General features: G+C 41.8%; 10 protein-coding genes across 10 annotated transcripts; 6 read left to right on the top strand and 4 right to left on the bottom strand. All coding sequences in view use genetic code 12, as the record gives it.

Moving 5' to 3' along the window:
• Positions 1 to 205: 205 nt before the first annotated feature.
• Positions 206 to 1309, top strand: KGF57_002232 (uncharacterized protein; the record flags this gene model as incomplete). Its single annotated transcript, XM_051751524.1, has 1 exon — positions 206 to 1309. One exon carries the CDS (start codon positions 206 to 208, stop codon positions 1307 to 1309), a length of 1104 nt encoding a protein of 367 aa, XP_051609141.1.
• Positions 1310 to 1563: 254 nt separating this feature from the next.
• On the top strand, positions 1564 to 1965 carry PET100 (Pet100p; the record flags this gene model as incomplete). The annotated part of the gene is made up of 2 exons (XM_051751523.1): positions 1564 to 1623; positions 1720 to 1965. The coding sequence occupies 2 exons, from the start codon at positions 1564 to 1566 to the stop codon at positions 1963 to 1965; spliced, it is 306 nt and encodes a 101-aa protein (XP_051609140.1).
• A 178-nt stretch (positions 1966 to 2143) lies between these two features.
• Positions 2144 to 4456, bottom strand: PDC2 (Pdc2p; the record flags this gene model as incomplete). The annotated part of the gene is made up of 1 exon (XM_051751522.1): positions 2144 to 4456. The coding sequence occupies one exon, from the start codon at positions 4454 to 4456 to the stop codon at positions 2144 to 2146; it is 2313 nt and encodes a 770-aa protein (XP_051609139.1).
• A 353-nt stretch (positions 4457 to 4809) lies between these two features.
• On the bottom strand, positions 4810 to 5727 carry KGF57_002229 (acylglycerol lipase; the record flags this gene model as incomplete). Its single annotated transcript, XM_051751521.1, has 1 exon — positions 4810 to 5727. One exon carries the CDS (start codon positions 5725 to 5727, stop codon positions 4810 to 4812), a length of 918 nt encoding a protein of 305 aa, XP_051609138.1.
• An 820-nt stretch (positions 5728 to 6547) lies between these two features.
• On the top strand, positions 6548 to 7738 carry PTC1 (type 2C protein phosphatase; the record flags this gene model as incomplete). Its single annotated transcript, XM_051751520.1, has 1 exon — positions 6548 to 7738. One exon carries the CDS (start codon positions 6548 to 6550, stop codon positions 7736 to 7738), a length of 1191 nt encoding a protein of 396 aa, XP_051609137.1.
• Positions 7739 to 7781: 43 nt separating this feature from the next.
• CRP1 (Crp1p) lies at positions 7782 to 11447 on the bottom strand (the record flags this gene model as incomplete). Its single annotated transcript, XM_051751518.1, has 1 exon — positions 7782 to 11447. One exon carries the CDS (start codon positions 11445 to 11447, stop codon positions 7782 to 7784), a length of 3666 nt encoding a protein of 1221 aa, XP_051609136.1.
• A 1427-nt stretch (positions 11448 to 12874) lies between these two features.
• Positions 12875 to 13480, bottom strand: GAR1 (H/ACA snoRNP pseudouridylase subunit; the record flags this gene model as incomplete). The annotated part of the gene is made up of 1 exon (XM_051751517.1): positions 12875 to 13480. One exon carries the CDS (start codon positions 13478 to 13480, stop codon positions 12875 to 12877), a length of 606 nt encoding a protein of 201 aa, XP_051609135.1.
• Positions 13481 to 13707: 227 nt separating this feature from the next.
• Positions 13708 to 16483, top strand: CTA3 (Cta3p; the record flags this gene model as incomplete). The annotated part of the gene is made up of 2 exons (XM_051751516.1): positions 13708 to 13723; positions 13791 to 16483. 2 exons carry the CDS (start codon positions 13708 to 13710, stop codon positions 16481 to 16483), a joined length of 2709 nt encoding a protein of 902 aa, XP_051609134.1.
• A 350-nt stretch (positions 16484 to 16833) lies between these two features.
• On the top strand, positions 16834 to 17766 carry KGF57_002224 (uncharacterized protein; the record flags this gene model as incomplete). Its single annotated transcript, XM_051751515.1, has 1 exon — positions 16834 to 17766. The coding sequence occupies one exon, from the start codon at positions 16834 to 16836 to the stop codon at positions 17764 to 17766; it is 933 nt and encodes a 310-aa protein (XP_051609133.1).
• Positions 17767 to 18141: 375 nt separating this feature from the next.
• Positions 18142 to 23136, top strand: PLD1 (phospholipase D; the record flags this gene model as incomplete). Its single annotated transcript, XM_051751514.1, has 1 exon — positions 18142 to 23136. The coding sequence occupies one exon, from the start codon at positions 18142 to 18144 to the stop codon at positions 23134 to 23136; it is 4995 nt and encodes a 1664-aa protein (XP_051609132.1).
• Positions 23137 to 23214: the final 78 nt, after the last annotated feature.

Here is a 23214-nt window from a genome sequence, read left to right as displayed (position 1 = left end):
AAAGTGTGTGGAGCAGAAAAAAAAAAATAAAGTCCAATTTTTGCATATCGAGAAATTACACTCTGCAAAGCACCACTTTGCTTCTTCCATTAGAATACTATACCAACTTTAAAGATTCTGAGAGAGACTGCGTCAGCACTATAACAGTACTCGAGTAAGTTACATTCCCATTTCATACAAACTGGACCCTTCTGTGGAAAAAGACATGACAACTTTGCAACTCCCCCAAACACTTCAATTTGCTAGTGAAACATATCAACCGGGTGGAACCAACAATCCAAATCGTCAATATCGCCATCACCATCACCATCACCATCACCATAGCAGACTATTTTCTGCATCAGCAACCCTTCCTATACCAGTTGGCTCGCCAAAGTTGGCCTTGATGAAAGTGAATCAAGAGACTGTCCCTGAAGATGGCACCTTGCATGATTATGCAACTGTTATCATGGATGTATTGGAGTGCTACTTGGAACCTTCACCAACATTAGAGGAGAAGTTGACTATGTTGGAGGAGGAAGCAACCCAAGAAATGAACGGGAGTGTAGTGGGAAATGAGAAGTTGATTGCATTAGATGAGGGACTTGAAGCTACTCCTGCTGCCGCATATGATGACAAATTGGAGCACGGTACAGAAAAGCAGGTCAGTGCCATTAAGCAAAATCGCAACCAGAACTCATTCCTCAACAACTTGAGATTAAATTCGTTATTCCATCCTGCTGGTTCCTCCATGTATGATTTTGAATTGAACAACAAGCCTTATTTTGCTCAACCAGCTACTGCAAACTACGTGCATCCACAAAGGCAGCAGCAACAGCAACAGCAACAGCAACAGCAACAGCAACAGCAACAGCAACAGCAACAGCAACAGCAACAGCAACTGCAGGGACTTGAAATTGGCTCTCAGCTCGAATACGGCAGTATAAGATCCTACAATTCTACCATTTCGGCCCAACCTAAAAAGATGCATAGGAAGCACCGCAAGATGAACAAACGGGTGAAATCATTTACTCAAAGGGTCAAGAATGAGGATGTATCTCATCGTTTGGCCGATTTGTTTCAAGATGATCATGATATTTGGGCAAAGGAAAAAGAGGACAATGGTTTGCTGTTTGCTGATGACGACGAAGATGTTGATGATTATGCATCCAGGACTGGCTCTTATTGTGAACATTGTAACGAGAGTTCCAAACGCAGGGTTGTTATCAAAGAACTGGATAATGAGTACATTTATCCCACTCCTACAATCACTAGCTTCAAAAGGATTTTCAGTCGCAGATTCCATATTTTCAAACATCACGCAATGTAAGGGATCTCCATTACTTGCGTGATTGTTATTTTTTATTTTTATCTACTTTTTCTAATATGCCTGCTTTTGACATTTATCGGTTAAGCAGTCTCCTATTTGTAATCTTACCGATCCTCTAAGCACGTTAGTCTAATAAGGAGAAACTTTGGTTCCGACGCTACCAATACACTGAACAAAACAGGCTGGAGCTGAGAAAAAAAAAATCATCACACAGATCCTTTCCGTCAAACCTTCAACATTCCAGCAACAACAGAATGGGCTACATAAACAGATTCATACATAGTATAACGCGTACCCAACTAGAAACGACAAAAGTATGTTGCAGCAGTAATTTTTTTGAACGCATTTACAGTCCACGATCTCACCGTTTCGAGTCCACCTGATTTACTAACATGGACCTCTTCCTCTAGTTTGGTTTCTATTTGCTCTCGCCAATCTTGATCATGTACTATGTTGGTTTAGACACGGATAAGAAGTTTAATTTGCCTGGGTTTTGGCCAGATCCAGCCACTTTGAACCAAATACCCAAGGAACCCCACGAGATACAAGCTGAAGTGGCAAGGATAAGAAAAGCTAGGGCTGAGAAGAGGGCTAGATTGGAAGCCAAGGCCAAGGAGTTGGGTATAACCGAGGAGGATGCTGATGAGAAAGAGTAGAAAATGTGTGGCATTCTGTAAGGTGGGGGGGGGGGGGTTGCAGAGTAATCAATTTTGAAGCTGAGTGCTCAATTTAAAATCAGTCACGACAGTACTACATTTAGTATATGTATATAGGATACGTTTTTATCTCAGAGTCTTCATGAATCAATACCATTGCCAACAAAGCATCTATCGTTTATTCAGTCTGACCCAATCGAGACTGTATGATTTTCAAATTGTAATTGAGATCGTCGATAGTGGCTTGCGATAGATTGATTGTATTGAGTGAGGAGTAGTTGATTAGCTTCAGTATGGACTGTAACATATCATTATCCACATGAGAGTCTGCCGAAAAATTTTGCGATTGTGACTCCTCGTGCTGCGAGTGTTGTTGGGACGAGTGGCCATACGCCCCAATGTCTGCTGCTGCTGCTGCTGCTGCTGGTCCATTTGCCAACAGGGTGTCAAAAAGTTGATTGATATTGTTTTGCCATCGATGTCTTTGTGGTGACAATATCAGAGATGCCGGTTTCTTTTTATTCCAATTCTCCAATGGACCCAACTTGTGTTTCGCATTGGCACCCATTAGCGGGGATCCAAATGGAAAAGTGGGTGATTGGGATGTGGCCATTGCAACACCGTTAGAGCCTTGGTTGAATCCTTGGCTAGAGTCTAGTAATACATCCGTCGAAGTGAAACTGTTTTTCAAAGCGGGTGAAATAGAGCCCATATTCATCATGGTATCGTTTGCGTTAGTCGCACTGGCAATTGCTTTGTTGAATATAATGTTACTGGCATCTTTGAGGTCACTTTCGTTAATTGACCAACGTGAATTGACCACATCATTGGCTTCTGTTTCACCATTGGCTAGATCCATATCTCGATTATTACCGTCATCTTCATCGTCACTGGGGCCATCATCTTCAATCGATTCCAGTAGACAGCTTCCTATAATCTCTTCGATCGAAGCATAGCTTAGTGTAATTTTACCTCTTTCGTTGACCAACCCTACCAATTCCTCAATTTCCCAAGGTATAACAACATTCAACTGTCCCATGATGTCTTCCAATTCTCTATGGCTTTTCATCTCGTCAAAGACGACAAGTCTTTTGTCTAAGTATTTACAAATTTCATCCGCCTTGCTTCTCGTTCTCACGCTGGGCCAATTATGACCAGCACTCAAAGGTAACAACCGAGTCTTTTTCCATGACTGATATATACGTTCTGGTGAAACCATGGACCACGCTCTGGTTACCCATTCAATCACTTGGATCATGGATACATGATAGTCCTGCTCGGCCAAAACCTCTAGTGCCGGTGAGGTATTTGCCATTTCGTAATTGAGGTTTAGTGGAGACGTGCCCGAATTTGGCTTTTTCCTATTGTTGTTGTTCCCCATCGATTTGCTGCGCTGCAATTTGATCATTTCAGTGTACTGTTGAATTCGGTAGAAGATTTTGAACTCTTCAATTATGCCAAAGTTCATTGGTAAGTAGTCAAATTTGACAGATCCATATGATGTGTTGTATGGATTTTTATGACACGTTTCATTTTTCAAATATACAAGTTTGATATTCTGAAACTTGATATTGACTAATCGGTGACTTGAGCAATCATCTAGAATAATCAATATTTTTCTCTCGGGGGTCAAACTGTGGATTTTGTGATCTAGCGATAGTATGTAATTTTGAAACATCAGCGATGTAACCCACTTGTTGGTGTTTGACTTGTATGATATATTGTACATTTGGGTGATCTTGTTCATTAAATTATGATGCAAAGTGTGTTCACTTGACGCAACTTGGAAATTGTTGAATGAGCTCTTTGATACATCGAATTTGTCGTATTTACCCACAATCAAGGGCAATAGTTTCTCCAGACCGTCAATATTGCAACCTAGTAGCGCAGTCAACGAATACTCATTTGAAGAATGCGATTGCTGCAACCCTTTATCTACCGAGCTAACGTCAAATATTTGGTCCAAAGGAAGAGAATAAAACAACTGAAATTCGTCAATGACGAAAATATCTTGCGGTGAGTAGTTATCTTGCTGAATCAAGTTGTCTAAATAATTTTTCAATTCGACTTTCTCATCCAACATCCAAACTTTATTCAACTTATATCCAAAGTTATTCTTTATATCTTCCTCACTACCTGTGATATTTATATTCAATTTCTTGATAAAGTGAGAACACCATTTTTGGTTGAACACTCCGTTGCCCGTTTTATCCTCTTTCGGTAACCTCGTCCAAATAGCATGTGCCGTCAGTTGTATAATAGGGGTGGTAACAGGTATACTTTCCCACGTTGCCTGGGTAATCCACTCGGTCAAAATTTTGCGCAATAAAGGGTTAGTCTGCTTTCGCCGACGCACCAACTTGAAGTCATCCTCCTTTGAGGCTATTATGTCACTTTTTGAACTTAGAATACGCGAGATTGTAGTTTGTGAAGGCGGTTTAGTCAGACCATATTCCTTCATTGCCCAAGTTGCTAGATCAGATTGCGTCATGTGGGGATTGGATTCTGCCTTGAGGCATATTTCAATTTTTTGCTTGATAGTGTAGCCCATTATTTTGTTTACCACTTTGGCAGAAGATTCATTGACGTGCTCTAGATGAGCCAAGGCTTGAAACAATGGAGGTTCAGCGGAGATGTACGATGAAGTTTCCGCCGTGTGTGTGGTGCCGTATGTATGCACGTTCCGTCGGGTTCAAAGAGATCAAGGGGGGGGGGTTAAGTTTTGCATAAATATTTGTCTGTCAATTGTATCTCGTTTAAAAAGATTTGCCAAAAGAGGATTATGCGCTTACATGGAAATTAAATAAATCGGAAACAACAATTAAAATACAAACCTACGTAAGTCTAATCCTTCTTTGCATACTCTTGAAGGAAATCAGTCACCTTCTTGAACACCAATTTGAACAACTCATCGTTTTCCACAAATAAACTGTGTCTTCCAGCATCGATTCTGTCAAACACCTTGTTCATATCCTTTGGCAACAATGGGAAAAACTCCTCACTTCCTTTGATATCATTGATGTAGTCATGAGTACCGTGCACAATCAACAATGCAATCTTGGTGTCAAACTTCTTTGCATACTCTGGATTCAACAAATCTTTACCTCTTTTGAACATATCGTTGAATTGACCAAGTGAACCAATCAACTTTTTGTCGTGTTCTCTAATATAGTTTTGCCAACGCTTGTTTGAAGTAATGTAATCATACTCCAATTTTGAGTCTAACTTGAAGTTTGGTAAAACTTTGGAGACATAGGGCAATGCCACTCTGGAAACAATATTTGGTTGAGTTTTAGGGTGCAATTTGATCAATGGACCACACGCAACAATTGCCTTTATTCCGTCCTTGTATTTGCCTCTGATACCGTAATTCAAGATGATTCCACCACCCATTGAATGGCCCATCAAGATAAACTTCTCTTTAGGATCAGTGCGTGCATCTAAACTCCTCTTGAGGAAGAAGTCCAAATCATCAAAGGTATAAAACTCATTTGTCCCTCCCAAATCATGTGGTGACGTTTCACCAGAGCCTCTTTGGTCAAAGAAGAACACTTCATAACCATTTTGCGACAAGTTGTCAAAGAATTCAGTATAGATGCTTGCACTCTCCATGAAACCGTGGACATAAAAGATTTTCCCCTTGTATTGGACATTGTGGGGAACCTTCCAAGTAGTGGTTAAAAATTTAGCTTTGTTGTACTCAACATACTCGGTGATTGGCTTACCAAGTGCCGTATAAGGGATAGGAACTGCTTCAGGCATGGTCAAGTTTCAACTGTGAATGAAAGAGTAACGCGATTGGAGATAAGAAAATTGTGGCGACCCCTCTCTTGGTCGTTTATTATTTGGGATTCTAATTTTTTTTATTTTTTTTTTGCTTTGCACGAGACAGAAAGGATATAAGTGTGTTTGTATGTGTGTGTGTGTGTGTGTGGAGATAATCTCTTTTCCTCCGACTTCCGCTACGGAAATAAGAAATATATTTAATGATTTACTGATTAGACACATACACTACCACGTATATTAGAGAGTGATAAACAGAGCGTTAACTATTGATAATTTGTCTCTTAAACTTGAAATGGCAATGTATGCGTAGACCAATTTTTGATTATCTTTCTGCACCAAAAAATGTAGCAAAAAAAACCATCACCCATTCGGAATCTTTCTCTTGCTAAAAGTGTAAAGAGAATTTTGTTATCGACAGATCATGTTGATGTTGCAATTGGGTCAATTCACAAACCAGTCAGTGTTCAGCCTAGACACAACTCTGACAAAATCTATACAATAGTTGGGATGGGGCAGTGACGTTATTTTGTATTTACAATGTCGTGTAACACATTCCTACGACATTGCTAATAAGAGTTAAAAATATATTTAACACAATTACTCAATTCACATGACGTGTAGTAGTAAGTCACTCTGCGCAATCGCTTAAAATACTTTTTCATTTGCTTTCAAGTCACCACAACAAGTCTTTACATTAAGAGTATCAAAAGACAACATTTAACCATTCGTTGTACTCACATTAACCCTGCAATACACATACCAACCATATAACTTTGCAAGTACATAGTTCCCAACAATGAGCACAGCTGAAACAGATCCAGTGGTTGGTTCTTCACCAGTTGCTGCTGCTACACCTGCACAGCAACCCAATTCACTCCAAGGATTAGCCCAAAGGCGAGCAGAGCAACACCAGCATCATCACAAGCAAAACGACATCAACAGCCTTTCATCAAGCGAACATTCACAATTTTCCAGTGATCGGGGGTCTACGCCTCCATTGACGGATCCAAAAATATCGTTACCAGGACTGGATCTGAAGGACAAATTCAGTGCAATAGATGACTCCCCACAAGCGACATCTTCATCCAAGCCTAGATCGAAAATGTCCTCAGAGTATGACCCTTTTGCTGGGTTGTCTTTCAAAGTGGGCGTAGCCGAAAACAAAAACTCCACTTATAGGTCCAAAATGGAAGACGTGCATACATATATTGCGAATTTCGCTGAAAGAGTTGATTGGGGGTATTTCGCCATCTTTGATGGCCATGCGGGTAAAGAGAGTGCACGCTGGTGTGGCAATAATTTGCATTCATTACTCGAACAAGAAATTGATTTAGAATTGCAAGAGCAAAAGGACATGTCTGAGACTAATACTCACACAGGACAACCAAGCGACTCCGATACGAAGGACCATTTATACAAAACATTCATCAAGGCAGACGAAATTATAGAAAAAAATGCTATCCAGGGAGGTTGCACTGCCGCAGTAGCGGTTCTTCGCTGGGAGAGTGAAGGGCTGGAGAATGGTCACAAGAGAATGCTCTATACTTCCAACGTTGGTGACTCAAGAATTGTGTTGAGCCGAAAGGGGAAGGCGTATAGACTATCATACGACCACAAGGCTTCCGATAAGAACGAAATAGACAGAGTGGAAAGTTCCGGTGGATTGATACTAAAGAATCGGGTTAACGGAGTGCTTGCTGTTACCAGGTCATTGGGTGACTCTTATATGAAAGACTTGGTATTGGGGAAACCTTTTACCACCTCCACACAAATAACTAAAGATGATGAGTTTATGATTCTTGCGTGCGATGGGGTTTGGGATGTAATCAGCGATGCCAAGGCGTGTAAAATAGCTGCAGACTGTTTCAAGAATGGATTGGATGCACAGGAAGCTTCGAGAAAGTTGTGCCAACTGGCAATTGATGCTTCAACTACTGACAATGTTACCGTTATGGTGGTTCAATTTGACCAAGGTGTATTCGATTAATAAATACAAAGTGCGATACGTAAATATAGCTAATTTACTTTCTCTACATAAAATCCTCTTCAGGCACTACATTTGCACCTTCATCTTCTATGTTGAAATCTTGAGCTTGTAGCTTTGGCTTATAGAGTCTCAAGGCCAAACTACTTAAAACAACACTCACTGAACTCAATGCCATTGCTGCACTGGCCCATACCGGATCCAACCTGGAATTTTTGTATGGGTAAATGACGCCAGCTGCAATTGGCAACCCAATCATATTGTAAACCAAACTCCAAGCAAAATTAAACTTGACACGACGAAACACAACTCGTGACAAATCAAACAATGTCACCAAGCACACCAAAGGGTGCAACTTGTTCAAGAGGATAAAATCGCTCGACGTGACTGCAAGATCAGCACCAGAACTAAGTGCAATTCCAACATCAGCAGCAGCAAGCGCAGGTGCATCATTTATACCATCACCCACCATAGCAATGACAACAGCACGTTTTGAGTCGTCACCACCGCTTTGTTGTTTCAATTGACGAATTCGTTTGATTTGAGCTTCTTTTTCATCTGGTAAAACTTCACTAACAACATTGGCAATCCCAATCTCTTTTGCTATAGCATCTGCAGTAAGCGCATTATCACCAGTGATCATCCACGTCTCAATCTTCTTGGAATTGAAGTAGTCGATAACTTTTCTGCTTTCAGGTCGGATTTGGTCCCTTGCAGCAAGCACCAAAATTACATTCAACGCATCGTTTTTGAATATCTTGGGACATCTTAAACCAACCAAGACCACGGACTTGGATTCTCTTTTCCATTTTGTCAAGAGCGCTTTCTGCTTATCCGACACCACAGCTCCCTTCTCTTGGAAAAGGTTCTCGTTGCCAAGAATCCCTTCAACTGGATGGTGCTGTGCATAATCTTCAACATCATCATCGTAAACAAAAGCACCCCTGACTCCACGGCCCTGAACTGTTTCGACTTGTGGTATTTTATTTGCAAATAATGGAATGCTTTTAGTATTGCTCAATTCCTCTGCAAACAGTCTGATCGCCTTTGCCAACGGGTGAGACGAAGCCACCTCCAAATCTCTGGCAATTTGCAACGAAAATTGCATCAACGTCGGATCCTTTTCGACAAACGAGTAATTCGTTACAGCCAATTCACCCCTGGTCAACGTTCCTGTTTTGTCAAAGCATACAATATTAGTTGTTGCACCATCTTGGAAAGCAGCACCACCACCTTTGGCCAAGATTCCATGTTTTGCAGCCAAACCAGATCCAACAAAGAGAGCCGTTGGTGCAGCCAAACCAATCCCGCATGGACAAGCAACTACAAACACGGCAATTGCAAATTCCAATGACCAAACTGCCCAACCACCAAGATCGATGTCAAGGTAGCTTTGCGGCAACGCTCCCGAGTAGCCTAGACTGAGCCATACAATCCAGGTAGTAATTGCAATGGCAATAATAGCTGGCACAAAGTACCCAGTGATTAAGTCTGCCGTGCGTTCCATGGGAGCCTTTTTGAGTTGCCCGTCCCTGACGGTGTTGATAATCTGACTTAAAAGCGAATCACCTTCCAAGCTTGTTACTTTGGCAATGATGGAACGGCTTCCAATGTTAACAGTACCGGAAAAGACTTGGTGGCCTTCAATATGTTTCACGGGAGTAGACTCGCCTGTTAGCGCACTTTCATCAAAATCAGCTTCTCCACTTACAATAACACAATCAACTGGGGGAGATTCACCAGAGCCAATCTTTATATAATCTCCAATTTCCAATAGCTCAAGATCCACCACTTGATCATTGGCAAACAGGGCATGGCCCAAATCCAGGCTTTCTTTCTCATCCACCACCACCGCTGTGTTTTGTTTCAAAGTTGCCAATTCCGATATAGCATCAGCAGTTTTACTCTTTGAATAACTTTGCAACAATTTACCAATCAATAAGAAGAATGTCAAGAAAACAACCGAATCAAAGTACGTTGTGTGGAAGCCCATATGGGAATTTGGCTTTTGATTGGCACTCAATGCCAACAACACAATGCTGGCAAAATAAGCAACAGTGGTTCCCAAACTCATCAACAAGTTCATTGATCCAAACTTGAGCAACCGGGTTTTGAACGGATTCTTATGGAGCCACAATGACTTGATTTCCTTGATTGCCTTACGATGGAAGGTGTCAGCGGCGAAAAGATACACTGGTGTTGCCAATATAAGCAAGATCCAAGTTGCACGAGATGCATTTCCAACCCAAATTGGCTCCTCCACCCAGATTCTGACTGGATGGTGCTTTGACAACAACGACATGGCAACAATTCCAAATATAAATGTGGGTATGGCAAACGCAGTAGCCAAGATCAACCTCAAAGCTAGATTCATAACTTCGCTCTTGGCCAACCTTCTAATATGCTCGTCCACAGAGACTGGCTTTACCAAATTGCAAGTGAAGGACCCGCCTTCTTCTTCATCATCAATTGCATAACCACCAACTCCGTCATCTCTCAAGTGGTTCAAGTCAGAGACAATTTGACGAGCAGTCACTTCACGACTGGGAACATACGTAAATTTGATCACGGGGTGCTTTAAAGTAATTGGATCATGGACAACAACAGCATCTCCGTAGTGTAGCAAATAGCTCATGATAATCTCAGGACAATGATTGCAAAACATTCCCTCCACTTTGATATTTATTGTTCGAGGTTTTTGTTTTGCGGAAGTGAAGTTGATCTTTTCGTTGCTAATTACTTCAAAATCAAACCCACAATCCTCAACCGCTTCTTTCAACTTTTCCAAGTTTTCGTGTCGTGGACCGTCATCTTCAAGTACAAACTGGGCGTTTTTTGTCACCACATTGATACCGCTCTCCAAGACAAAGGGCAAGTTTTTCACTGCACCTTCGATTGAGTTTGCGCAAGCAGCACATGTCATACCTCCAATAATTGCAGTGACTCGCGTGTTTATTGATCTGTAAACTGGCAATACTTCAATGAGCTTACATTCGAATCCGAGGTCATTAACACAATCAATAATTTGATTGATCAACTGCTTGTTTTGGATTATGACAACCAATGACTGTTGAAGCAAATTCACTGAAAAGTTGGCACCAGTAGAGTTCTTGCCAAGTAGTCCCTTGAGTGCATCCTCCACCGTATGCACACAAGAAGTACAGGTCATTCCGGTAATCACAAACGACGCTCTGAACTCTGCTTGAGAAACTTCCACTTTGGTTTCTGCCGATGATGTGTCACTTGTCTCATTGACCTTGCCAGCTTTGCTGTTTTGACAAACTGTGCAGTACTTCAAATGCTTTCTTGCCGACTTTGAGGCCAGATATCTTTCAAAAATTCCCCAAATGTCAAAAAATCCGTCATGGTTTGTAGTATCCACACCAGCCTCAATATCATGCACTTCCTCCGACGAGGATAGTTCGCCATTCTCATCCGCGAGACTCCACCTGACTACACCGAATCCAGATTTCTCCAATTGCTTGATCATTTTTTTCAAGTGAAAACCGACATCCTTATTCCCGTATAAGGTAACATCTGTATCCTTCAAATTGAAAAATACTTCTCCGCTGGACAACTCTTCTATGTTCAGATCTGATACTGTGCTGGCTTCAATTTCGTTGATTTTGTGGTATCGTGATATGATCTTTCTAATGGTTGCTTTACACTCTTGGCAGTGTACATTGTCTAGCTTTATACGTAAGGTCTGCATTTTGATCTATTTGTAGAGCAAACGTGAACAGCCTCAGCTATTCCTAGGGGAATATTGGCTACCTAAATATACTGTTTCTGACACAGTTTTGCGATGTTTTCGCTTTGCAATAGAAAATTTCGTAAAAACGAGAGAAGATGCGCGATTTCTGCCGCAACTTTTGTAGCGCACAAATACGGAGAATGTTTTTTTTTTCTTAAGGACTGATGCGACCTTATAACGAAGTCATCGACAATACTGATGGCCTTCCATGCTGAGTTCAGATCTGTATCACGAGGAGCACTCACATTTGCTGACAAAGGAACCATTCATTATCCATGAAACTAATATCTAATCCCTATTTTCATGCAAAAGCTGAAGGGCACTATCAGTCTAGTGTTTGAGATCGCAAAGACTTGTACTCGAGTGTATCATAGCATACAATCTTCGACAGATTCGACTTGTTGTGAGGAACAATCTCCACAAACATCTCTGGGGTTGAAAACCCCGAATCCCATGTATGTACGGACTTAATCAAGTAAAAAGTAAGTGCTAATTTGCAGTCGTATTCGTATTACGCACACGACAGAATATTGTTTCTTTTGTTGTAGTTTATATTTTAATTATTTTGCTACATAAATTCTAAGAACATTACACAAAGCTGGCACTTTTTTTCAATTTTTCATGAAGCAGAATCACGTAAGAGACGGCATGCCATGTAATTCGATTTCTGAGGGTACTGGATTAGCTCTTCCTCGATAAGTCTGGTACATTACTGACATCAGCAACCCACAAATACTGCCCACTAAATTACACACAATATCCATCGGATCAAATACCCGTTTTTCATTGACGAGATGTTGAAGAAATTCCAGGCCGATACCACCACATAGACTGCATATGGCAAAGGTTACGTAACTTAAGAGCTTCAATGATCTGGTGCGGAAAATGAAGAAAAATTCTCCAGTAAGTACGAAGAAAGTTGTGAAATGGATTAATTTGTCATGAGTTAAGCTGATCAGGGAAAAGCCCAAGTAGCCCGCCCCAATCAAAGATAAAACGAAAACTAATAACGCGTTAGTAATAGTAGTCATTTACAAGTTCGTCACAACATACCTAAAAGTATTGGGTACCTTATGGTGATCATTAAGGCTGATATGTGTGATTGACGGAACTTTTTAAATTCTTTTTGTTTTAGTAGTGTTCACGTCGTGGCTTTTAAGCGCGACACGACAAAAATGGGAACTGCTATATCTCAATTCTAACAAGTCCGAGTCGTATAAATGCATACACTTGTTATTACTTGAAAGATTAGTAAAAGAGCAAAAGATGTTATACGGGTCGAAATGGAATAGAAGTAGTTTTTGACTTCGTAAAGTATTACATTTTTATTTTTGAACAACGGTAAACGACTTTAGTTATACTATCAAAATACTCCTTACTCCGCTTCAAAATCTACCTCTACCACCTCTGCTTCCTCCACGGGATCCTCCACGACCACCAAAGCCACCTCTGCTTCCACCACGACCTCCAAATCCACCTCTACTTCCACCACGTGCACCGAAACCACCTCTGCTGCCACCTCTGGCACCTCCACGGCCACCGAAGCCACCTCTGGCACCACCGCGGCCACCTCGACCACCAGCACCACCGGCGCCACCCGCTCCCGCTTTCCTCTTTGGTTTGGGCCCTATAGAAGGTGGTTTGGGCAAAAATCTTTCTAAAGGTAAAAGTTTATCAGGACCAATGTAGAATTTATCTCCGTCCTTAAATGACTCTGCTTTGACACCTTCGGATGGTTTTATTGTGAAAAACACCTCATTCAACGGTCCTAGTATTTCATCCACTTTTCCAACTTGCGTCTTGTTTTCTAAGTAAATTGGAGCGTTAAAGTAGGGTATCTTGACATTGATTGAGCGACACACTATATCTCCCTCGCAGGCTTGCATGAAAGATCCCATTTCCAAAACTGTATCTGGTGGGCCTTGTTGGAAACTTGGTCTTCCACCAGCTCCACCACGGCCTCCTCTAAAGCCGCCTCTTCCTCTGTTCATTGTTTATTTGTAGAGCTAATGTATGCTCCAAAAAGCTCTTCTCATCGAGAGAAGTTGGAAAAAAAAAAAAGAAAAAAAGGGAAAATCGAAAACTGGGCAGCTACCAAAACTTCGTAATACATTACGTAACCCTCTCTTTCTACCCGACGTCAAATCTTGAGAAAACCCGAGATCTTTTTTGTTATTTTTGTTTTTGCTGTGGGTTTCAACCTTGCACGGCAAACACTATGGGTATTTCGAGTCGTATGTATACCCCTGAGCACCATTGAGAAACTCTTACTAACTCATCAAGACACCCCGACTTTCAAAGTTGGCCTTACGCCAGAGGAAAAATCGTTGTATACGCAGTTATTCAAATCTTTGGATCCTGAAAACACCGGAATTATAACCGGTGAGAAAGCCCGTACGACTTTTGAAAAGTCTAATTTACCTCCAGCATTGTTGGGTGAAATTTGGCAACTAGCTGATCAAAATAATTTAGGCTTCTTGAATCAATTTGGTTTCTGCTATGCTATGAGATTGATTGGGTATACCCAGGCTGGAAACCATCCAGCTCCAGGTTTGGCAGACACACCTGGGCCTTTACCCAAATTCGCTGGTATTCAATTTGCCCAATTGCAACCTCAATCAACCAGCAACTCTTTTTTGTCAAGTCAACCAAATAATGCCATTCCCGGGTCAGCCACACCTCAAGATTCAATAGGACCCGTGGGTGCTGCAGACTATCAAAAATTTTCTCAGTTGTTTGCTAAGACTGTGGGATCTGTGCAAGGTGAATTGGGTGGCGCTAAGGCCAAAGACATTTTTTTGAAAGCAAAGTTACCTACTGCAACATTGGGGCAGATTTGGAGCTTAGTTGATCGAAACAATACAGGTGTATTACATGTTGGAGAGTTTGTCATTGCGATGCATTTGGTGCAAGGAATATTAAGTGGTCGTATTAAGCAATTGCCACCTTTTCTTCCTGATAACGTTTGGCAATCGGTGAAGAACGTTGGTGCAGGGTCATCACCTGCGCCTGCGCCTGGACCAGCTTCCGCACCCGCACCTGCACCCGCACCAGGACCGGCTCCTAGACCTCAATCACCAGCCTACTCCTCCCGTCAAACTTCTGTTAGCTCTCAGCAGACTGCAATCAGATATCCTCCATCTGACGATGAATGGGTTGTCACACCAGTGATGAAAGCTCAGTTTGACTCTATTTTCAACAACCTCGACAAAGAGAACGCGGGCCAGTTGAATCCAGATCAAGTTGCATCTTACTTGATGACGTCGAAATTAGATCAACAAGACTTGGCCGCCATTTGGGATTTGGCAGATATTCAAAACACCGGACTTTTCACAAAGTTGGAATTTTCAATTGCTATGTTTTTGGTGAGCAGAAGAGTTACTGGCAAGAGCTTACCCAACGTGATTCCAGAAAGTTTGATCTCGTCGATTAAAAGTACCAAGTCGCAAGAGCCATCAGCTCCGCAAGCTCTGCAAGCTCTGCAAGCTCTGCAAGCTCCATCAGCTCCATCGGCTCCACCACAAAGAGTCAAATCTTCCATGGATGATTTGGTAGATGTGTTTGGCAGCCCATCTCCACAACAACAGCCTGCTGCATCTGCTACTTCTACTACAGATGCCGGTAGAGCCGGTAATACCGGTAATGTTCCCCTCACCTCTTCTGCAAGTGCTGGTGGTGTGAATGATGCTGGTCACGCTCCACATTTAAGAAATTTGACACCAAGAAACTTGACAAGCACTTTTAAGCCAACTTCAAGTTTTGGGCAGTCTTTGATGCAGGGATCAGAACCAGTTGCAAGAACTTCCACTGCAAATAGTAAAGACTCGTTAGTTGACTCTAAAGCAGAGGATACGTCCAAAGTGGAAATTCAGAGTTTGAAAGAGAAATTAGCTGCTGCGGAAAAGAGAGTAGCGGAAGCAGAAGAAAGGGCCGAAGGTGAGATCCGTAATTTGAAAGTGAAGATAGTATCCGCAGAACAAAAAGCTTCAGCCATAGAGGAAAAAGCTGAAGCTGAAGTTCAGAATTTGAAGCAGAAATTAGCAGCCGCAGAGCAGAATGTAGTGACTAATGGAAATGAAATTCAAAACTTGAGAGAGCAATTGGCAGTTGCAGAACAGAAAGAAGTAGCTAGTGAAAATGAAATCCAAAACTTGAAAGAAAAATTAGCGGCTGCTGAACAAAATCAAGTGACAGCTGAAAATGAAATCCAGAATTTGAGTGAGAGAGTAACAATTACAGAACAAAAAAACGCAGCTAGTGCAAGGGAAATTCAAGATTTGAAGTCAAAGCTAGCATCTGCGGCGCAAAAAGAAGTGGCTGTTGAAAATGAAGTCCAAAACTTGCAAGAGAAGCTAGTAGTCTCGGAACAAAAAGAAGGGGCTTATGAGAAAGAAATTCAAAATTTGAAGGACAAACTAGCAGCTGCAGAAGCTGAAGTGAGAAATGCGGCTGAGGCTAGAAATGCGACTGAGGCTAGAAATGCGACTGAGGTTAGAGATGATACCGATGCCAGAACTGTGACCGTGGCCAGAAATGTGACCGAGCCAAGAAATGGAAATGAGTTGACGAACAAACCTGAGGATAAATCACACGAAGAAGTTGGAGTTGCTTCTGCAGGTGCTGGTGCCGGTGTTATTGCTGCGGTTGGTGCGGCTGTCGGAGCCGCTACTGGTATTGGTTCCTCTGACAATAAGCCACCTACGGCTCAAAATGGTCCCGAACAAGATTTCCCACCAATTAAGGACCTTGAATTGACTGATGAAGAATATGACGATGCATCAGAAAATTTAGGCGAACAACCAGAAAAGGAGCAAAAGGACGCGTTTGATGAAAACTTTGATGATCTTCAACCAGCAACAGAAGACGTGGGCGAGGATTTCAATTTAGAGCCTGCACTGGTGGAGAATGAAGACACAACTGAGTTTGAAAAATCTAACGACTCGGCAAACAAAGACGAGTGGGAAGAATTATTTGCGGGATTCGGAAATGCGTAGAGAAAATGTGTGAGTATTTGGTAAATATCGTAATCTAATTCAATTAATATACGATAAATAGACATGAGAATAAGTACTATACAATTGAAAGATGTAGTGAGAAAACTCGATTACGCCGTCGATGGAACAGGACATCGACTTTGCAAGTGGTGCTTTTATTGTTGTGCTGGTCAGGAACGTCTTGCACTTTTAACTTTGTGTCATGTAAACTTTTTTCACCAGGGGATGATTTCGGTTGAATTATGAGTTTTCTCTACACTCCAATGAATAGACTTGGTTCCTGCTGCCGGTATCACCAGAAGAGAAACAAACATGGATCTATAGACTATCTTGTAAAGTCTATACCTAAGATGGCAAGTGACTTACCGAAACTTCATAGTGTTGCACCTCAACAGCAATACCAACGCAGCAATAAAGACATCGAAATAAGAAAGACAATCATCAATCCCAACATTTTGAATGATATATTCGTTGGGACACCAAATAAAAGTGACATTGCAGAGTCCCAGCGTTTTTTTAACCATGCCAAAGTGAAGCTAGAGTGGACCTTAGCAGATTACGATGAAATACCCGATGTTAAATACAACCTTCTAAAATCACAAATTAGTTCAACACAAGCCGCTCTATCTACCAAACGGACATTTGGAATTAAACCTGAATTGTTGAAAACTCTACCTGAAGTGCTTTTGATGGGACGTACCAATGCTGGAAAATCGACCTTACTCAACAGCATTTTGGGAGCAAGAAAAAACGAACCGTTGGCTTACGTCTCTTCAAAAGCGGGATTCACCAAGACAATGAATTCGTTCCGAATCTCGAATCAACTACGATTGATTGATAGTCCGGGCTATGGAAAAGGTGGTGTCGAATCACAGGGGGAAATGGTGCTTGCATACCTTAATAATAGGCGTCGGTTGAAGAGAGTATTATTATTGGTAAGCTCAAGTGATGGGTTTGCGGATGAAGATTTACAATTGGTGCGATACTTGCATGAGAGAGGAATACCGGTTGATATTGTTTTTACCAAAGTGGACGAATTATTGAAAAAATTCCTTCGCAAAGAGTTGTTCAAACTGGCAAATGTTGAATCCATCAAAGGTGCAAACCAAAGAATAGTGGAGCATTATTTTCGGTTGGTAGACGAGTCTGGTCTAGAAGATCTCACTGCAGCTCCAAGGTTCATGTTCAATAACTCACAAACCAACATTTTCTTGTCGGAACTTATGGGGATAAAAACTATTCGATGTAATTTGCTTAGAAGTTGCGACTGTGATTTAGGGTAGGTATGGGGACTACACACAGATAGGTTGTGGCACACTCTAAGTTGGAATGAATATGTAGTAATCAGTCAACAATCTCTTTAAATTGTGTCTACGACAAAAGTGCATAGAAATGTTCATTCTAACCCAAAATTCATGCATTACAAAAACTCTGTCAATTTTTGGCAAGCTGTGCCCTGCCTAGAGCTTGAATGGGTGCGTCAAGGAGCAAGTCAAGCAGGTTAAGCAGGTTAAGCAGCTCAAACCAGCGTCTCCGTCACCACGTTCTTGCAGCAAAAATGTAAACAAAAAATAAAAAAAAAAAAACAAGCAGACAAAAATAAAATAAATGGCAACCTTCGTTCACAAATAACTACCAAAAGAGCACATCCCTAGACAATGCCCGTTGCGAATGGCTTCCAACAGGGTCACCCTGGCACCGAATCTGAGAATGTGCCATCAAACAATCCACTGCGAAACAGCGTGTCGAGGGATCTGGCCGATGTGAGACAGTTGTATCGATCGATATCGGGAGAGGGATCACATAATGCAGCTGACGTGAAACGATCAAATATCAAAAGGCCGTTGCACTCGCGTCATGGTTCTTCTCACATCATATCGAATCCAATGAGCTTTTTCAACTGGCGGGGCGAGGATCCGCAGGAGTCGAGATACAGTTCAGACGAAGAAGAACAACAAGAACAACAACAAGAACAACAACAGGAACTGGAAAATGTTGCCCAAAGTTCACAAAGTCAGCAGGATCATCGACCAGGGAACCAGGTTGCACCTACATCGCCTCAATCACGGCGCTCCTCCACTATGCAAAACTTTTCCAAATTCGTTGCTAGATCGAATCAGCTGGAATCGAAAAAGAAGAGAAAAGATAAACTTGCTAGACCTCAAATAAGGGATTCGAACTATACCTTCACAAACACCGACATAAGAGCACAAAACCTAGTAAATTCATTTATCATCAATGGTCCATCCTTGGGAATCATGGCGTCGTGCTTGTTTGTGGATGATGGTGGTATAGCCAGAGTGCCGTTGTTATTTTCGCTCTTGGGGTTTACCCTTACTGACATTTCTTCAAATGAATTCAGAAGGAATAGGAATTTTCGTATCGATTTGGAGTATGGTGTTGGCGATAAAAGTATGAAATGGAGTATTGAAAGAACCGTGGCTGATTTGGGTATTTTACATTCTCGTTGCAAACTTGACAACTGGAAAACTGTTTTTGGCACTAGAACAAAATTGCCAAAGTTTCCCTTCCCGTCCTTTAAAGATAGGAGAAGAAGAGCAAAAGCGTTGGACACGCAGATGAACGGCGCCGCTCATGGAGATACAGAATCAATAGTGACGGCGCAAACCGGTGTTTCTAGAGTTAGACTGCGATTGGAGAGTTTGACATCAATGGTTTCGCATGGGCAGACAGACCCCGAGCATCTTTCAGCTCAACGCGCAAAAAATGCTGCATATATGAAAGAAGTGGAAAACTACTTGAACGAGCTTATTGAGTACGTTGCATTAACGCCTTTGTCCAATTTTGTTTTTATGTTTTTCGAGATCTCGCCTATCTCATCACTATTGAATTACGAGGGATCATTCCAAGGAAAGCAAGGTTCGATTCACATTGGCTCTTCAGCGAAATCACAAGGATGGAGAGTGGGTCATTTCAAAGCTAATGACTTGAAGGGTATGTACGATAGAAGGACAGAAAAATGGATGTTGGTTAGAAACAGCTATGTCTTGTACGTCTCAGACATAAACTCGACAACCCCGTTGGACGTCTTTTTGGTTGACTCGAATTTCAAAATTCAAACAAAGAGCAACGTGGTAAAGGATGATGACGAAGATATTGACGAAACAATGGTTGACAACAAGTCTCATCACACCAAAATTTTCCCTCACTTGAAAATTGTTTTGGAAAATAGGGAAAGGAAATTGGTGTTGAATCCCAAATCCTCGAGGGACCACAAGGCGTGGTTGGAATCTTTCCGTAAAATGCAGCACCATACAGAATGGGGCAAAAAACACCGTTTTGATTCATTTGCCCCAATTAGACAAAATTGCTTTGCACAATGGTTTGTCGATGGTAGAGACTACTTTTGGGCAGTTTCTGCTGCTATTGAAATGGCAAAAGAAACTGTCTACATTCATGATTGGTGGTTGTCTCCAGAATTGTATTTGAGGAGACCTGCATTAGGAAACCAGCAATATAGAATTGATAGGTTGTTGCAACGAAAGGCAAGAGAAGGAGTGAAAATTTTTGTTATTGTTTATCGAAATGTTGGTACGACTGTTGCCACAGACTCCTTATACACTAAACATTCCTTGTTGTGGCTCAATGAGGAGAACATTCACGTAATTAGATCACCTAATCAGTTACTACAAAATACTTTTTTCTGGGCTCATCACGAAAAGTTGTGCATTGTGGATCTGACTTACGCATTTTTGGGTGGTATTGATTTATGCTATGGTAGGTATGACACAGCTGATCATGCTTTAACCGATGATTCTCCAGAAACATTCGAGCAGTTTCAAGCGGACGACAATGCTACTGTGGCTGATCTAGAAAATTTTCAAATATTTGTGGGTAAGGATTACTCGAATCCTAGGATCAAAGATTTTTTTGAATTGGACAAGCCATATAATTCAATGTACAATAGACAAACGACGCCGAGAATGCCATGGCATGACATCCACATGATGACGTACGGAAAAATTGCTAGAGACTTGTCGCGTCATTTTGTTCAAAGATGGAATTACCTAATCAGGCAAAAGCGGCCAAGTCGATTGACACCTTTGCTTGTGCCGCCGCCAGACTTCACTGATGAGGAAGCCATTAATGCAGGGTATAGTGGTACATGTGAAGTACAATTATTGAGATCTTCGGGGAAATGGTCATTGGGACTCGAAGAACATGAGCAGAGCATCCAAAATGCTTATTTAAAGTTGATAGAAACCTCCGAACATTTTGTTTACATTGAAAATCAATTTTTTGTTACATCGTGCTTCATCGACGGTGTCGAAATAAAGAATAGAATCGGTGATGCTTTGGTTGAAAGGATAATTCGTGCACACCAGGAAGGTACCACTTGGAAGGCGATGATTGTCATTCCTTTGATGCCAGGCTTTGAAGCTCAAGTTGATGAAGCAGAGGGGTCTTCGGTTCGTGTTATTATGCAATGCCAATTTATGTCGATTTCTAGAGGTGAAACCTCCATCTTTGCCAAATTGAGGAAAAAGGGTATCAATCCCGAAGATTACATTCAATTCTTTTCGTTGAGAAAATGGGGCAGAATTGGTCCGCAACGAACTTTGATTACTGAGCAGCTATACATACATGCAAAGTGTATGATTGTTGATGATCGGTCCGTCATTATTGGAAGTGCCAACATCAATGAAAGGTCGATGCGAGGAGTGAGAGATTCTGAAGTTGCAGCTGTTGTCAGGGATACTGAAATGGTTTCAACTCGTATGAATGGTGAGCCGTATAAGGCTGCTAGGTTTGCACACACTCTTCGAATGAGATTGATGAGAGAGCACCTTGGTGTTAGTATTGATATCCTAGATACAGTTGAGCGTCGCTTCAAGAGGTTTGAAAAATTTGCAAAAACTAAAGAGGGGTTAAAGTTTGCTACCAACAAGTTCAGCGAGAAAAGCTATTGTGTTAATTCAGCAATGGTAGAGATAGCTTCCAGAGATGTGTTGAATGAAAGGGAGGGAACAAGAAGGTGGAAGGATTCCATCAACATTTCAGAATTGGATGAAACAGTAGCCAAAGTGGATTACGAGGAAGAAATCGATGACGCGCCAAAGCCGCTTGATCTACCAACGATGTTCAATTACAGAACTGGCCCCAAAGAGGCTAATGTTGGTGTGCGTGATAAGAAAAAGAAGTCTTATGACAACCGCGTGCAGCACAATGAACAACACAAAGAGGACGTACGTGGTTATGGTTTCGACAAATACCAGTCAGAGTTCTCAAAGAGAGCTCGTTTGTCAAGCAGCAAGTTTTTACAAGAGAAAGCACTTCAAGTAATGGAATCGGCCACGCCAAAAACCAGTTTTGTACCTCTGTATGAAGATGTGCTTGACTTTTTGAATTGCGATGATGCACAGGTTGCCGCAAACAACGACAAAGAATCGGAGAAACTCATCAACGAACGCAATCGAGAACGTTGGCTTTTGTTGAAAAAAGTATCGTACTTGCAAAGGGTGGCGGCGAGTGAGATGCAATATGTTGCTGCAGAGAACAAGAAGCGTGCCAACGCCGGGTTGTCACCATTGAAAGTGTCTACAGAAATGAACGGAACTTTAACAGAAGCTGACGAAACGTCGGTGGACGACAAGCCGAGCCCTGAAGAGGCAGTGAGAAGTGGCTTAGAAGCTGGAACTCCAGTTTCCTGTAGTGACAAAGAAATCACTGACATTATTGAAACCATTTCCTCTCCAGATGCTGATAGTGCCAATTCATTTATTGACCCTTACGAGTTTGAAGATCCGTTGAACCCTGAGTTTTATGAACTTCTATGGTTTGAAATTGCAAGGAAAAATACGGACATATTTCGAATGGTTTTCCATTGTCAACCAGACGATGCTGTGGCGCGGTGGTCCGACTACACAAACTTTGCCAAATTACAAAGCAAGTTCATGAAAGGACAAGTAGCAACTGGAGAATCGACTTCTGGCTCCAAATCTGAATCAAGCGAACTAAAGGACGACATTCTCCATCTTGGAAACAATGTAGAACGCTCCATTGACGAATTGGAAGAGGATTTGGGGGTTTTGGGAAGAGTTCCTCCAGAGAAGAAAGAGCTGGATGAAACAGCGACAAATGAAAATAAGATGCGCCACAAGTTGACCAGAAAGTTCAGCTCGGTTCCCAGCAAACCGGTGAAAAATGGATCTAAAAAGGGTGAAGACGAAGGAGGAGGAGGAGGAGGAGAAGGAGGAGGAGAAGGAGGAGGAGAAGGAGGAGGAGAAGGAGGAGGAGAAGAAGAAGATGATCTTGATCATGATCATGGTCATCATGGTGATGGTGATGGTGATGGTATTGGTAAAAAGAGTTCCGAAGCTAATGGAGATCTCCTCCATGACGATACCGAGCCGGATTCAGTTGGCGAGTCACCAACCCAACCTTCAAGAAAAGATAGCGGAGCTGCTAGAGCCCATGAAAAGTACCGCAAGAATAGAGCTACGAACTTTGCTACCCGCAGAAGAATGATGTCCGGAGAGTTGGTTTATGACAAGGAAACAGCAGAGAAGTTGTTGAGTAACGTGAAAGGTCACTTGGTACTATTCCCAGCGCAATGGCTTGATGTCGAGTTAGAAAATGACAACTGGTTTTACAATACCGATAGAATTCCACCAATGGAAATTTACGATTAGCTGTTCGTATACTCTGTATTGCAATGTATACGTTGTATGTGTGTGTAAGAGATTTCATTTTTCCTTTTTCTGAGTGTG

The sequence above is a fragment of the Candida theae genome, assembly GCF_024610275.1.
Source record: "Candida theae strain CBS 12239 chromosome Unknown scaffold7, whole genome shotgun sequence".
In the NCBI taxonomy this organism is placed as follows: Eukaryota; Fungi; Ascomycota; class Pichiomycetes; order Serinales; family Debaryomycetaceae; genus Lodderomyces; species Lodderomyces theae.
The sequence above is the reverse complement of the archived record's forward strand: the minus strand, read 5'-3'. Positions and strand labels throughout refer to the sequence as shown.